This window comes from Micromonas commoda, chromosome 3, assembly GCF_000090985.2.
Source record: "Micromonas commoda chromosome 3, complete sequence".
NCBI lineage: Eukaryota > Viridiplantae > Chlorophyta > Mamiellophyceae > Mamiellales > Mamiellaceae > Micromonas > Micromonas commoda.
In genome coordinates this window covers 320,723-335,690 of record NC_013040.1, presented here as the reverse complement: position 1 = coordinate 335,690, position 14,968 = coordinate 320,723, and the positions used below count along the sequence as shown (strand labels likewise).

Sequence of the window (14,968 nt, the reverse complement as noted above, 5' to 3'; positions counted from 1 at the left end):
CCTGCGCTCCCCACGATCCACTGACCGGCAGCCATGGGTACCGGATCCCGCCACAGCAAGAACGCCGGGACGATGGGTTCCGAGAACCTCACCTACCACGAGAAGAAGGCTCTCGGGTTCGGCACCGTGAAGGAGAGGCTCGGCAAGGAGACCGTGAAGGACTTCGACGCGTGCGGGCTGGGTCTGCAGCACGCTTTGGACCCGGTGGTGACCCCGGAGGGTGTCCTGTACGACCGCGAGCACATCCTCCAGTGCCTCCTCCACCAGAAGAAGGACATCGCGCGCAAGATGAAGACGTGGGAGGGGGAGCAGGCCAGGGACGCGGAGAAGGCGTCCGCCGAGGAGGAGGCCAAGAGGCTCGCGGAGCTGGAGAAGTTCGAGCTGGAAAACAAGGGCGGGTTTGTCAACTACAGCGCATCCGCGGGGACGTCCACCGCGACGGGCACGTCCGACGCGCGCATCGCCTCCTCCGCCGACGTCGCCGCGACGCAGGATGACAAGGAGCGCATGAAGACCATGAAGGCGTTCTGGCTCCCGTCCAAGACCCCGACCGCGGAGAGGAAGGCGGAGAAGCCCGACACCGACACCAAGTGCCCCACGACGCTCAAGAAGTTGCGGCTCAAGGACCTGCTGGCGGTGAAGTGGACCAAGGTTCGGAAAGGCGAGGAGATTGGCGGGGCGAGGTACATGTGCCCGGTGACTTTCAAGACGTTCACCAACGCGACCAAGATCGTGGTGCTCAAGCCCTCGGGTCACGCGGTGTCCGAGGAGGCGTGGACCAAGGTGGTAAAGGACGAGGGAACGTACGACGGGCACAGGGTCAAGGGCGTGATCAGGCTGCAGAGGGGCGGGAGCGGGTTCGCCGGGAGCGGGACGCAGGTGGAGTCCAAGACGGAGTTCATGCTCGGCGCGGGGAGCGGACTGGCGGACGGGCGCGGGCAGAACCGCGGCGCCACGTCCAAGTTCGGGCTTCGCTTCAACTGACCTCGCACTCGCGTTCGCTACTTGTTGTTTGTGTGATGCACCATGATGTTATCGCTAATACTGTCACCGTTCGAGGGCCACCCGCCGCGGGTTGACGCGTTTGGCTTTTTCAGTCCCTCCGTTTGGCTCCGGGGTCCTTCGATTTTGATCTCTTGCCCTTGCTCTTCCTCTCCTCCAGCCGTTGCTTGAACGCCCCCCTCTGCGCGTCCAGATCGTTCGCCAGCGCCGCCCGCCTGCGCTCCGCGTTCCTCTGGTGATCCTCGAATATCAGACTCGCGGCGCTGTCGGGTCTGTCGTTTTTGCTCCGCCGCCCGCCCAGCAGCGGGTCCCTGTCCTCCCTGTACTTGTCCGCCTTTCGCATCATCTTCTCCTTCAGCTTGGACGGGATCGGTATCGACGCCAGCCGCTGCGCCATCTCCCGCACCAGCTTCGACTCCAAACTGCGCATGTTCTCGTGCAGCGCGTGCTTGAGGTTATCCTCGCTCGTCAGCCTGTCTCGCCGCTCCTTCTCAACCTCCAGCACCACGTCCAGCCGCTTCTGCTGCTCGCCGTCCACCGCGGACTTGAGGTGCTTCACCCGCATCTCCACGTCGTTCACGAACTTCTCCTGGTGGTTCCGCTGGATCACCACCTCGTTGAACAATCCGGTGAGCATCTGGTCATCCTCCAGCTCCAGCGCTTCCCTCGGTTTCCGCAGCGCGCAGTGAACGCTCACCAGGAGACAGAAGAACAGCGGGGAGAGCCAGACCAGGGACAGGAACATCTGCTCGTTGGGGTTGTACGGCACCGTGAACGTCGCCTGGGTGAAGTTGGAGTCCCCGGGCGGGTAAAAGCACGGGACCTCGGCTCCGGGGATGAACGAGTCGACAAACGCCAAACGCTCCGCCGCGGTGGTGTTCCCCACCGTTCGCTCCTCGTCGCTGTACACGCACAGGTCCGTGCAGTTGTCCGTGGTGAGGTGACCGTAGAGCTCGGGGACCGCCGGGTCGCACACGGACTCGTGGACGATCTCCACCTTGACGCACCCGGTGGAGTTGTCCCCGCCGTGGACGAGGCAGTACTGCTTCACCATCTCCGCTCGGTCGACGTACGCGCTGTACGACGGGAACGTCCACAGGGCGAGCATGAGCAGGATGCCCAGCGAGAACGCCGCGATGAAGCCGTGGGACACCCTGGGCTTGTACCAGCTCAGGAGCCCCGGCGGCTTCTTGTACCTCTGCCGGATCGGGGGCCCGCCGCGACCGCCGGGGCCCTGCCTGGGCATGCGGGGAGGGCGCCCGTCCGCCCCGCGCCGGCCCCCGGGGCGGCCGCCGGGGCCGCCGCCTCCGGGCCTCCGGGACATGTCCTCCCTCTCGCGCCCGCGCGGGGGGCGGGCGCCCCCGCCCCTCCCTTCCTCCCTGGCGCGCGCGGGACGCATCTCGACTGTGGCGCCGCGGGCGCTGAGCAAGCCAATTCCACGGCTATTTCCCAGGCTGACTTGCTTGAGAGCCAGCTTGCTGTGGCTTCTGTCCTTTCAGTCTGTTGCAGCGTGAGCTGCTCAGCTCAAACATCGGGGGAAACCGTCACTGTCATTTCTGGGAACGCTCGACCTCGACCCCAGGTCGTCATAGCTCGTATCGCCGTGCGCCATGAGCACCATCTGGCGCCCAGACTTGAACGAGGACCCCATCGTCGTCAAGGAAGAGTCCGACGACGACCACAATCCCCCCGCCGTCAACGTCGAACCTCCCGCGGACGACCACGAGGAAGACGAAAAGTCGGAGGATCTCGCAGGGAAGATGTCGACGATTTGGCGACCTAACCTCGACCGGCTGTACGCCAGCGTCGCCGAGATGGAGGGATCGGAGAGCGAAGAGGAGGAGGACGCGTCGAAGCAGGGGACGAAGCGGAAGAGGGCCCCTCACACAAAGGGGCCATGCGAGCACGGGGTGAAGTGGAGGTCGCAGTGCAAAGTGTGCAGCGCTTGTCCGCACGGGAAGAGGCGCTGTCATTGCAAGGAGTGCGGTGGTGCATCAATCTGCGAGCACGGTCGTATACGCTCTCAGTGCAAGGAGTGCGGTGGTGCATCAATCTGCGAGCACGGTCGTCAGCGGTCTAAGTGCAAGGAGTGCGGTGGGGGCTCAATCTGCGAGCACGGTCGTCACCGCCAATACTGCAAGGAGTGCGGTGGGGGCTCAATCTGCGAGCACGGTCGTCGCCGCTCTCAATGCAAGGAGTGCGGTGGGTCTGGAATCTGCAAGCACGGCCGTCGGCGCTCTCGGTGCAAGGAGTGCAAGAAATAGCTCGACTCAACCGGGACGAAGGACGACGTTTCGCGACGACGAACTTTCAACGAACTTTCAACGAACGCTCCCTTCGCTCTCACTCCACGCCGGGTCGCCCCCGCCCACCCCGCCCGCCGCGCCCTCCCCTTCCGCCGCCGCGATTCCCGCCACCCCCGCCGCCGTCCCTCCTCTCGCCGCCGCGCCCGCGCCCGCCGGCGTCCCTCCGTTCGCCGCCGCCGCCGACCTTCTCCCGAGACGAGTGCCCGGCCGCTCGAGTGCCCGCCGGCCGCTGCCCGCCCGTCGCCGCCGACGACCGATCGCCCCGCGCACGCGAATCGACTCGAGGCGCCCCGCCGACGTCGTCAAAGCGTGGGGCGACGTGCGGGGCGACGTGGAAGACGTTGTCGTCCACGAGGTCGTCCGGAGCGCCGTACTCGTCGTCAAAGCCGTAGTCGGCGAGGTTGATCTCGGCGGGGGTCATCTCGACGGGGACCGGCGGTTTTGGCAAAGTCGCGGCGACCGTCTCTGGTCGCCGCGCCCGCTCCTCCTCCGTCGCGACGGATCCGTCCGGGGGCCTCGACTGGCCCGCGGGTGGGCCGTTCACGCCGAGGCTTCCGAACCTCAAGCTGACGCCGTCGACGGTCGCCACGGGGGCGCCGGGTCCTTGCTGGAAAGGACCTTGCTGGTGTCCTGGGAAGACACCGCCCGGGGGTCCGCCGGGTCCCGCGCCGGGTCCCGGGGCAGGCGCCGCCCGGGTGTCGGCGTCGCCGATGTCGCCCTCGCGTCGTCTGTTCTTGCCGCGGCCGCCGCGCTCTCGCCTCGGCTTGGCGGCGGCGGGGGCGTCCACCACCTGGGGGATCTCGGCGGGTGGTGGTTGGTTGGGGGTCGACGCGAGGGGTTCGCGGGCGGGCGGCGCCGCACCGTCCGCGGGTGACTCGCGACCTCCTCCTCTCCTTCCCGGCTTCTTCCCCGTCGTTCGCGTCGCCCCGCCGTCGACGGGTGGGACGGGAGGCGCGGCGGAGGCTTCGTTAGCCTTCGTCGCCTCGTCGGGGCGATCGCCCGCCGCGGCGGCTCGCCTCGCCGCGGAGCGCTCAGCCTTGGCCGCCACCTTGGCGCGCTCCTCGCGCAGGACCGCGAGACGATCCTCCTCCACCGCCTTCTCGACCTCCTGGCTCAGCTTGGTGAACTCCTCGAGCAGCGCCATCGTCAGGGGCTTGCCGTCGATGAGCTCCTTTTGCTGGTCGTCGATCTCGCCGCCCGCCGATCGCTTCTCCTCGGCTTTTGCGATCTTGGCGACCCGTTTCTGGACGGTTCGGAGCCTGCGATGGACCAGGAGCTGGACCGCGCCCATGGTGGGCTCGTAGTCATCGCCCGCGGGGGGCATCTTCGGGCTCGGGGGGAGGGTGGGGCGATCGGATCTGGCGCGACTCGGATCTGGAAGAAAAAAAAGTGACGCGGCACAGCACTCTGGCACACGCGCCTTCTTCTTGGACGGGCCGCATTAGTCATACGCGGCACGGCCGAGGAAGAGGAGGATGATTCGATCGATGCTGTGCGCGCTGGTGATGTTCCTGGGGCTCATCATCGCCCCGACATCGGCCTATCCAACCGGGAAGGTGGTCGAGGTCACCGAGGTCGACTTCGACGCGCAGGTGCGCCCCCGAGGCGTCATTGTTGCCCCGCGGCCGGGGATGACCGGTTCCCGGCAGGGGATCTGTCCCGCGCGCCCTCCCGTTCGATCACTGACCGCCCCCCGTGCTCCCTCTCCCTTCGCACGCGCAGGTAGCGAAAGGACCGACGCTGGTGGACGTCTACGCGGACTGGTGTGGACGTGAGTTCGCCTTCCCCCCCCACCCCCGGCCTCCCGCGGCCAAAACCTGAAATTCCCCGATACCGCTCCCGAGATCGCCGTCCGACCGCGCTTCCCCCGTCCCTTTCTCGACGACAACAGACTGCAGACAACTCGCGCCGGTGTGGGAGGAACTCGCGAAGGAGCTCGAAGGCGAAGTCTATGTCGTCAAGGTCAACGGCCCGAAGTGCAGGTCCCTGCAGCAGAGGCTCCACGTCAAGGCGTACCCGTCCATACTCTACCTCCGCGACGGCGAGATGCGATCGTACGACGCGGCGCAGAGGACCGTCCAGGCGCTCGCCGCCTTCGCCAGGAAAGGGTGGAGGCGCACCAAGCCGGTGCCCTTCTACATGGCGCCCAACAACTGGTACGGGCGGAGCGTGGGGTGGGTGTACAAGATACCGGCGATCGCTCGCGAGGCGCACGGAAACCTGCGAAAGGCTGGTTGGGGCGACGTGTCCATCATCTTCGCGACGTTGGCCGTGCCGGTGGCGGCGGGGATGTTCGCGATATTCGTGGCGGACGTGTGGGTGGTGCGGACGACGCGGGCGCAGGGGGCGGCGGCGAGGCGGCGGGACGACGCGCGGCGGCTGCTGAGGGAGCAGCAGGAGGCGCTCGAACGGATGAACCGAGTGCACGCCGACTGACGAACGAGACCGAATGATTTATCGTTTAATTACAACGCCCGGCCCAAACCATCGGCTCACGCGCACTACTGATGGCACTACTGATAGCTCGAAATCTTCGTGAGCCGCACCACGTACACCCACACGCTGCACACGAACGTGCAGCCGTACGGTTCCACGTGCGTCGCCACCGCAAACTCCACGTCGCTCCTGGTGGTGTCTGCGATCTTCAGCCTGTCGATGACGTCCCTGACGGTGGCGGCGTCGGTGAACGGGAGGTTCATCGGGCACCCCGTGACGGTGTACCCCTCGCAGATGCCCGCGAGCTGTGACATGTGCAGCTCGGTGAGTGACCCGACGCGCATGCCGCCTCCCAGGTTCAGACCGCCGCCCTGGTCGTCGGGCGAGATGAGGATCTGGCCCTCCAAGTCGCGGAGTAAGTCCTTGAGCGCGCGAGACGCCCTGCGGTTGAACGGCGTGTGCTGTCTCGCGCGCTTCTTGACGATGGCGTCCATCGCCTCCCTCTCCACCGCCGCGCCGAGGCGTTCGTAGAACGCGGGGGGGTAGCTCTCGTACGTGATGGCCGTCTGCACCGTGGGCATGGCCCTGTGAGGGAAAGAACCCGCACTGAAAAACGGCCTCCACCCGTGGGTATCGTTCAGGTTCCAGTTCATCTCGTGCGGCCGCCCGTGCGCCTGGACGTTGGCCCACACGTTGTCCGAGTTGAACACCACGCCGATTTCGCCCAGACACGCGCTGCACGCGCTGTCGTAGACGCTGAAGATGGTCCCCGCCATCGGGTCCCAGATGAGCGAATCCTCGAGCATGGGCGCGTACGTAGGCGGGTTCCCGGGCCTCTTTCCCTGTCCACCCGGGGTGAAGACCATCGCGGCGTCCGAGTCCGTGGCGCTGACGCCAAGGACCACGTACGCCTCCACGCCGAGCGCGACGAGAAACCCGCAGAGGAGCAGCGCGTGCTCCTCCGAGTCCCCCGCGCACATGTCCAAAAATTCCTGGCTCGTGGTCCAGATGTCCACGCCAGGTGGAAGATTGAACGCGGACATGTCGGTGACGTGGGGCACGAGGTGGCAGAATCGCATGAGCTGACGGAGCGTCGGCTCGTCCGCGACGGCACCCTGGAACCCGGGCGGGAGCTGCGCGCTCGCGATGTACCTGCACAGGTGCACCGATCGGCCCATCCCGTCGGTGGCCACCGCCCGGTACGGCCGCTGCTTGGTGTGCCGGCTCGCCGCGCGACACTCCTTCTCCCAAACCTTGGCGTGGCGAAGCACGCTCTCGTCCTCGCCCACGCCCGGATCCGACAGAGTGGGCTCCGGCTTGGCGAGCGCGGGGGCGAACTGGATGTACACCGACATGGACGGCTTGGGCTGCTGCGCGAGGCCGCCGCCGCCGGGTAGGCTGGCTCTCCCGCCGCCGCTCCCGCCGCCGCCGCCCGCGCCCGAGTACCCGAGCAGCACGGGGGGCGCGTCGAGGGGCAGGACGCCCTCGATCTTGCCCCCGTCGCCGCGGTACAACGCGGCGACCGGGATGTCGATGGAGCCCAGGAAGTGTTGGGTCGTGGACGTGCCCCCGGCGACGGCGCCGGCGCCGTAGGTTCGCTCGGCGGGCTCCGTGGCTTCGTCAAAGAGCGAAATCGTCACCACGTCCTCGCACCCCTGGAGCGCGGCGGGGGAGAAATCCCCGCCGGGGGGCCGGAACGGGAGCTGGAGCGACTCCTGCCACGAGGGCGCGCTGCCGTTCGCGAGACGAGTGCGCAGAGTCTGGCCCTGGAAGGACACCTCCACGAAGGAGTTGAGCTCACCCGAGGCGACAAGCGCGGCGCCGCCCCCGTACCCGTCGCCGTAGCCGCCGCCGTAGCCGCCGCCGCCGCCGCCGCCGCCGCGCTGCATGGACCGTCTCCCGCCGCCCACGCCGCCCATGGCGCCCCCTTGCATGCCCGCACGAGTGGGAAGGTTGAACGCCTTCTGGATGCCGACGACGAGCTCGCAGTAGTCGGGGTGGGACTCCGGCGGCGCGGCTCTGCGGCGCGCGGGTCGGAGTTTCCGCCTCGGCTGGAAAAACTCAAAGACGCCGGTGAGGTCAAACGTGATGTCGGGAAGGGGCGAGTCCTTCACCACGTCGTCGGTGTGCATCACTCCCTTGGACGCCCTCGCGCCCATCTTCTGATCTCTGCGTCCCTTGGCCACGTTGAGCTTAACCTTGGCGAGAAATTCCGCAATCCGCGTCGCGCGCTTATCCGCCTCTGCCAACCCCGGGAGCTGCGCCGACAGCAGCTTGCTCTGGCTCTGCACCTCGGCGTTCTGCTCCAGGAGGTGGTCCGGGATGTCCCCCTCGCTCAAGGGCACGCCGCCCTCGGGCAACGCCTCGACGCCGCCCTCGGCGCGAAGCTTGAGAAGCTGCTGGCGCTTGGTCGCCTTCGCGTTGACTCCCAGCATGGTCTCGTCGTTGAGGTTAAGGCGAAACCCGCCCCCCCCGGCGTTCCTCAGCGCCTCGCGCGTCGCCAGCGTCTCGAGAAGCGTCGCGTCCTCGGGGTTGAGCGGATCCAGGCTCGCACGCAACGCCGCCGCGCTCGTCTTGGACGGAGATCCGCCCGGGACGGCGTCGGGCGCCGGCCTCGGGACGGCTCGGCCGAACCCGCCCGCCGCGTCGGCGTAACCGACTTTGGCGGCGGCGGCGGCTCTCTTAGCGGCGGTGGACGGCGGGGGCGGGGGCGCGACGGGGACGGATCGCTCGACGTCCGCGGTGTGCTGCCTGCCGTACGCGCCCATGTTGATGGCCTCCGCCGCGTTGGGGGTCCACGCGCAGGTGACGAAGAGGGAGCCCGAGGTGTACTGCACCTGCGACGCGCCAGGCTGCGCGCCCCGCCACGTGGGCGCGTGGGGAGATTCCGCGGAGAACTGGTACTGGCGAGGCGCGGGGTCCTGGAGGGGCTCGCCCGGGTTGCTGCCCGGCACGGCAATGGGCACGACCGCGAGGAAGGTGTCCACGATGGTGCCCTTCTCGTACAGCGCCAGTCGGACGCTGTCCGGCCACCGCTGCACGGAGAGAGAAAACGCGTGCGCAACCTCGGTGGAGAATCCACCCGACGATCGAAGGGTGACGGGTCGGGACGTGCCGGGAACTTGCTGCCCGTTCACCTCCAGCGCGACGCAGAACCTCGTGCTCGTCGCCTTGGCCCTGCGCTGTTGCTCGGGCTTGGGAACGTGCGCGCCCTCGTCCCTCGCCGCGCCCGCAAGGAGCACGGGCTCCGACTCGCCGTTTCCTTTTTGTCTCACCGCGAATCGGATGGAGGTGGAGCGGCACCCGTACGCGATGCGCTCGCGCTCGATGGCGTCGTGGAGCTCGGACATGTGCTGCACGGAGGCCTTCATGCGGTCGCCCTCGTCGATCGCGAGCCGCTGCGCCTCCTCGGCTTCCTCCTCCAGTGCGATGAGCCTGTCGGAGGGGCTCACGCCGGCGAGCCAGAGCGCGGCGCCCGCGGCCATCTCCTGGCGCAGGGCTCGGGCCCTCGCCGCCGCCGCCGCGGACTTTGCGGTGTAGAGGGTGACGAGATCGCTTGCCTCCCTGCGCTTGTAGGAGCGGAAGGACTCCTCGAGCTGCGCGGCGAGGAAGTCTTCCTTGCTCATCAGCGGATGGCAAGAAAACTCGAGCCGGCCGACAGAGATGTCGAAGCGGTAGGTCCTGTCGGACCCGGCGGCGTCGACGATCTCGAGGTCGATGCGCGAGTCCGTCGCCGGGACAGTCTGGAGGTACGGAGCCTCCGGATCGAACCACCTGGCGGGCCTCGCGCGCTCCACGCCGGGGGGAACCGGGTCAGCCTGGCACAGGATCCCTCCGTCGTTCGGGTCGAACCAGTCGCCCGGGCGCGCCTCCCTCGCGGCGCGCGCCTTGCGCACGGCGATGTTGTCCGCGCGCGCCCTGGGTCGTTGGCGGACAATCAAACCGTCGTCTTCGGTCGTCCGGCTGGCGCTGCTCTGGATATCCTGCTGGCCCAGACCCGTAGCCTTGAACACCTCCGCGACGTTCGCCGCGCTGGTCATCTGGGACGTGACCTCCGCCAGGGCGACGGCGTCAGGCGCCCTCGCGGGCTGCCACGTGCGCGTGACGAAGTCCCCGCCGCGGTTGCCTTGATCATCCACGTCGAGCGCGGTGTGGGCGGGAGACGACGACGCGCCGGGTCCCTCCGCGCCGGCGCCGTAACCCGGAGCGGACATCGACGATGAGCCGTTGAATGGGGGCGGGGTCGCGGGAGCCATGCCGGGTTGCACCTGCGCGGACCGCGGGTTGCTCGGGCTCATCGAGAACACGGGGGTTCCCGTCACCACCTGACCGCTCATGGTGTGCGTTCGGCTCGCGCTGAGCGTCCTTCTTCGTCAAAGGGCGCCCCACACGCGCGGGTCGTTGTGCGCGTCAGCCCGGTCGTCTCGATGGAAACGCCGAAACAAAGCCAACAACAACGATCGCCTTTGCCTTGGCTGCGCCCGTCAACTGCCCGACCGACCGATTTTCAGCTGAGGCCCAACGGTTAAACGAAACGCCGAGCGATGAGACTTCGCGCACCGGTTGGGGAAAATGGATAGAAAAAGCCGGGAAATCGGCAGCTTTCTGGGTGAAAAAGCCTACCTGCGGGAGATATTTTTATTGGAATTATTCGCAAAAATCCAAACTGGCAACCATACGTTTCTGCGCCCGAGGATCGCATGGCTGACAGATCACGGTAAGCGAAATGCCCAATGAGAACTCGGGAATTAAATGGTCAACACCGGGCGGCGCCGCTTTTTTACCCATAGACGGACCAATTAGGATTTAGGAAACGAACCAAAATTGTACTTTTTCGTGGACCACATTTTGAACACGTGATGGTGCGGGCACCCGCATAAAATGGTGCGGGCACCCCGCATAAATTGGAATCATCCAACCAGGATAATTGTTAACAACTACCCATCCTCCGCGAGCGCTGCCGCGTGTGGAGGGCGCTCGTCGAGAGGACCGTCGGGAGCTCGAGATTCAGTCGTCGACGACACATCGGACGAGACGGATGATCAGTGTTTGAAATTTTTACTTGTTGTCTTCGTACTGAAAGTGTTCTTCTAAGCATCGTGAGCAAACTAATAAATGTGGCCACCGCGGGACTAAGTCGGTGGGGTCTTGCAGAACTAACAGAAAACTAAAATGCGAGCAAAATTGATACATCCATGCGTATATGCGAAAGAGGTGGTACAGGGTGTGTAGTGTGCGAACAGAGTACAGGCGCGGCGCGTCGTGGAACGCGCCGTGAGAGTAGACCAGCGCCTTCCGTGCGTCCAGGCGCGGCGGCACAACTCCGAGGGCCAAAAGAAAGTCGCGATATTCGCCTCGAGGATTCGCCTCGAGGATTCAATCGGAGTTCAACCTGTATGTAGGCCGTCGGGTCGTTCACACCGGCAGACGCGGCGGGAGACTCGAGGGACGCGCAAGAGTCGTCTCGAGGCTCCGGCGGTGGAAGGGACGCGTGGCGACGGTGAGGGGCGAGGGATCTGCGGTTCACGCGGTGACCGCGGTGGCGGAGCCCTCCTTCTTCGCAACCGTCTCGGGCTTTTCGCCCGCGGGCTTGGCCATCGCGCCGTTCATGAAGTTGCCAAACACGTTGTGAGCGCCGGGAAACACGCCGGGGGTGAAGCCCTGGAAGTTGGGGGGGAAGGTGACCCCAGCGGGGGGCGGAGGCATCGGGGGCCGCGCAGCCTGCGCCTGCTGATGCGCGGCACCCGCCGCCGCCATCTGCTGCATAAATTGGTGGTATCCCTGCATCCAAGCCGCGGGGGCAGGCATCTGCGCACCCATCTGTCCCATAGCCCCCATCGCCATCATCGCCGCGAACGGGTTGGCCGCCGCCGCGGCAGCCGCGGCGGCGGCGGCTTGTTGCGCGTTGTGCTGCCCTGGGGGCGACGCGCCCATCGGCGCGTGCTTGACCTCCCACGGGTTGGGCCCCTTGGACCCCGCCGCCGCCGCCGCCGCCTGCGCGAACCCAGCCGCGGCGATGGGGCTGCCCGCGAGCGCGGCGATCGTCGCCGCCGCCGCCTTCTCGCCCTCGTCCATTCCCGCCCCCGCCTTCTTCGCCGCGGGGACCGCGCCGTGGGCTCCAAAGCCGGGGGGCATGGGCATGGACGCGGGGTTGAATCCCGGAAAGGCGGGCATACCCGCGGCGAAAGCCATGGAGAGACCCCCGGGGATGCCCGCGGGGGGCTTCGAGGCAACCTCGGGAGCCTTGGCGGGCTCGGCGGGAGCCTCGGAGACGATGTCGAAGAGGCTGCTCCGGCGCTTGCGCTTGTTGAGGTTGTTCTGGCGAATGAAGTACTTCTGCGCGTGCGAGGCAACCTGCGTCGGGGTGCGCGACTGCACGAAGTGGCGGGAGATGCCGCGCCAGTCGCCCTGCGGATGGATGAATCGAATGGACGGGGGCGGGGGAGTGAGCGCCGGGGATCGAGGGTGTAGTGGATGAGTGTGTTAAAAAAAACGCAAATTATGCGGAGCGTTGACGGGTGGAGCATCGAAGGGCGCGTAGGGTGCCACCTGTCCCCCGTGCGAAAACGAAGGGACGTTGGCGTCCGAAGAGGTTTTCCATCGCCGCGACCGGCCGGAATGGACGCCTCGACGCGGAAATGGACCGAAATAGGCCCGGTGACCGCGATGTTCGGTCGCGCGCCTCTCGACGACGCCTCGCCGTGCGCGCGCCGCCCGGATAAAAAAAGCGGGATTGCCGGCGGGAACTCAGTTCGGACAAGCAATACCCTCCCGAACTCACCTTGCCGAGCTTCTGAAGGCCGAGGAGGAAGAGGCGGTGCTCGTCCTCAGTCCAGGGAACGCCTGCGGAAAACGAAGGGATAAAAACATATGGATTAGCACTCGTTCTGCACCTCGAGTTACCGCGCGTTCGTCGCTCGCGGAGTCGCGCGCGGACCAGATGCGGAGCGGGGGCTTTGGTAAAAAACGAACGAACCGCGGCAAATTGCCGGGAAAAAGAGCTCACCCTTCTTGCGCTCTCTGGTCGGCGCGACCGCGGAATCCGACAGATGGCCGTCGTCCTTGGTCGGAGGAGGAGGCTGATTAGAGTTCTCCTCAATAGGGTCGGCGGACTGCGTCTTTCGCATGCCCTCCGTCGCCGCCTCTACGAGTTCCGATAGGCCCGCCATGGTGGCCGGGTCCGCTTGAAAAAAAGGCGCGCTTCCGCAGCTGGTGAGACCGCCTCGGCGTGTGTGGCCCGATGGGTGAGTGCGGGAGGCGCGGGGAACGACGTGAAGTATCCCAGTGGATGTTCACAGCTCGCGTCTTTCTTCGAATATACGTTCGCAGGTGCGTGCACTTGCGGGCGTCTTCGGAGAGTGATTCGGGACCGCGGTCGTCTCCCGCTCTCTATCTAAGACTTGACCCGGTAGAATGAAAAGTGTCCTGCCCAGCTGGCGCTAAATATCGCGCCCGTCGAATTGCGTCGAAATTTCAGGGTAAATACCCTGGGGGCAAACGTCGCACGGCGGTTCGATGCAAAAAATCAATGCCATGTCAGAGATACTGTAACGCCAGGAGATTCTCCTTGTTCTATCCAAATCCTATGCGATCAGAGACAGGCAATGTGGATCAATTCCAGCGTCTCCATCGTACAGGCTGTCAGCTGTGAATGGGAAATATCCCGCGAAAGGTTCACGAGAATCTAACCCGAAAAATTGAAATCCAATTTCTTCAATCCAGACTGCGATCGCTATCCACCGCGCCTTGAAATCGATGGGAACGTTCGCCCAAAGAGATAGAATCAGATAATTCCGCCTCTGCGCAAACCTTTAAAGCGGGAAAGTTCGCAAAAAGGGATGGTCTGTAACTCATTGATTGGGCGGAGCGGGTGGAAAGGAATCTGTCCCTATCCGAGATAAATATCTGAACAGATGGACTTCTGCAAAATATCTGAGCCTTTCGAAATCGGCAGACTGATCCGCCGTGTGGTGATCTGGACGGCACTCGGGGAAAGTTCGGGACGGCACTCAAATGACACATGTCCGCCAAAGGGTAAAGTGAATATCGAATCTCGATGGCCAACTGTCACTGTTTACCTCGGCGAACCACGTTTTTTGCTCACGATATTCCCCGGGCCGAACCGGGCCGAAAACCAACCGGTTCTACTCGGTTCTACTCGGGAACTCACGCAACGATGGCGCTCCACGCATCGTTGATCTCCTGCGCGATGCACCGCACCCTGCGCCTGATGTGCTGCGCGTGCGTCTCCCCCCGTCCTTCCCCGCCCGTCCCGCCCGTCCCGCCCGTCCTGACCATCCCGTCATCATCGTCGCCACACACATCGTCGCAGAGCGCGCCGCCGAACTTACCCTCGAACTTGTCCGGGTGCCATCGCAGCGACGCGCGCTTGAACGCACGTCTGAACGCGGCGAGCCTCTTGTCCTCGGACCCGCCCCGGCATGAACCCGCACCCCCGCCCCCTCCTCTCTCGACGAGCTCGCATCGCGCCAGCGACGCCAGCAGAGTCCCACCGCCGCCGCCGTCGCCGCCGCGATCGTGACCCGGGGGCCACGGCACGTCGCGCGTCCTCACCCTCGCGCCGTCGCGGACGCTCGCTTCGAACGCCGCCCACGCCTCGTCGTGCGTGGCCCACGCGTGGGCCTCCTCGGCGGCGCGTGCGACTCCTCCGTCTCCTCCGGCTCCGCGTTGTGTCGACTCGATGAGTTCCTCCTCGTCCATGGCGTCGCCGATGGCCTCCGCGGCCCTCTCCGCGGCGCGCTCCCTGTCCCTGACCTCGGCGTCGTCTCCCCACGCGAGCGTGTGCCTGCGCTCGGCTTCGAACCGCATCGACGAGAGCTCCTTCGCCATCTCCCGCTCGGCGTGACGCGCTCGGTGGATGCGGTCCAGGGTTTCGTTCTGGCGCCGGATCTCCTCCCGGTCGTCTCGCCGCCGGCGCAGGGCGTTGAGTCGCGCCTGGCGGACGTTCTCCACCAGATCGCACTCGCTACTGTGGCTGTCGTCGTCGTCGTCGTCGAATCCCGTGTCGGATTCGGACGGATCCGAGTCGTCTTCCACGCCGCGGGCGCGTCGGCACAGCGGATTGAATCTCGCCTCGTCCACGTCGTCGACGCCGCACGTCGGCCGAGCCCGCCGGAGCTCCGGCCCGTGGCCCGGGGTCCACATCGAGGGATAGAACCGGGGGAGCGCGCACTCGAGGAAGCGGCCGCGGTCGAAACGCCGAC

General features: G+C 66.2%; 8 protein-coding genes across 8 annotated transcripts; 3 read left to right on the top strand and 5 right to left on the bottom strand.

Annotated features, from left to right (window-relative positions):
- Positions 1-33: 33 nt before the first annotated feature.
- Positions 34-984, top strand: MICPUN_79549 (predicted protein; the record flags this gene model as incomplete). Its single annotated transcript, XM_002500805.1, has 1 exon — positions 34-984. The coding sequence occupies one exon, from the start codon at positions 34-36 to the stop codon at positions 982-984; it is 951 nt and encodes a 316-aa protein (XP_002500851.1).
- A 109-nt stretch (positions 985-1,093) lies between these two features.
- Positions 1,094-2,401, bottom strand: MICPUN_56746 (predicted protein; the record flags this gene model as incomplete). The annotated part of the gene is made up of 1 exon (XM_002500373.1): positions 1,094-2,401. The coding sequence occupies one exon, from the start codon at positions 2,399-2,401 to the stop codon at positions 1,094-1,096; it is 1,308 nt and encodes a 435-aa protein (XP_002500419.1).
- A 211-nt stretch (positions 2,402-2,612) lies between these two features.
- On the top strand, positions 2,613-3,266 carry MICPUN_56745 (predicted protein; the record flags this gene model as incomplete). The annotated part of the gene is made up of 1 exon (XM_002500804.1): positions 2,613-3,266. The coding sequence occupies one exon, from the start codon at positions 2,613-2,615 to the stop codon at positions 3,264-3,266; it is 654 nt and encodes a 217-aa protein (XP_002500850.1).
- A 79-nt stretch (positions 3,267-3,345) lies between these two features.
- MICPUN_56744 (predicted protein) lies at positions 3,346-4,632 on the bottom strand (the record flags this gene model as incomplete). The annotated part of the gene is made up of 1 exon (XM_002500372.1): positions 3,346-4,632. One exon carries the CDS (start codon positions 4,630-4,632, stop codon positions 3,346-3,348), a length of 1,287 nt encoding a protein of 428 aa, XP_002500418.1.
- Positions 4,592-5,795, top strand: MICPUN_56743 (predicted protein). The gene is made up of 4 exons (XM_002500803.1): positions 4,592-4,600; positions 4,774-4,900; positions 5,031-5,079; positions 5,200-5,795. The coding sequence occupies exons 2-4, from the start codon at positions 4,796-4,798 to the stop codon at positions 5,742-5,744; spliced, it is 699 nt and encodes a 232-aa protein (XP_002500849.1). The 5' UTR covers positions 4,592-4,600; positions 4,774-4,795; the 3' UTR covers positions 5,745-5,795.
- Positions 5,796-5,821: 26 nt separating this feature from the next.
- On the bottom strand, positions 5,822-10,081 carry MICPUN_56742 (C2 domain-containing protein; the record flags this gene model as incomplete). Its single annotated transcript, XM_002500371.1, has 1 exon — positions 5,822-10,081. One exon carries the CDS (start codon positions 10,079-10,081, stop codon positions 5,822-5,824), a length of 4,260 nt encoding a protein of 1,419 aa, XP_002500417.1.
- Positions 10,082-10,788: 707 nt separating this feature from the next.
- Positions 10,789-12,913, bottom strand: MICPUN_56741 (myb family transcription factor; the record flags this gene model as incomplete). The annotated part of the gene is made up of 3 exons (XM_002500370.1): positions 10,789-12,152; positions 12,526-12,587; positions 12,751-12,913. 3 exons carry the CDS (start codon positions 12,911-12,913, stop codon positions 11,268-11,270), a joined length of 1,110 nt encoding a protein of 369 aa, XP_002500416.1. The 3' UTR covers positions 10,789-11,267.
- A 414-nt stretch (positions 12,914-13,327) lies between these two features.
- MICPUN_56740 (predicted protein) lies at positions 13,328-14,909 on the bottom strand (the record flags this gene model as incomplete). The annotated part of the gene is made up of 2 exons (XM_002500369.1): positions 13,328-13,553; positions 13,915-14,909. The coding sequence occupies 2 exons, from the start codon at positions 14,907-14,909 to the stop codon at positions 13,328-13,330; spliced, it is 1,221 nt and encodes a 406-aa protein (XP_002500415.1).
- Between the last annotated feature and the right edge of the window lie 59 nt (positions 14,910-14,968).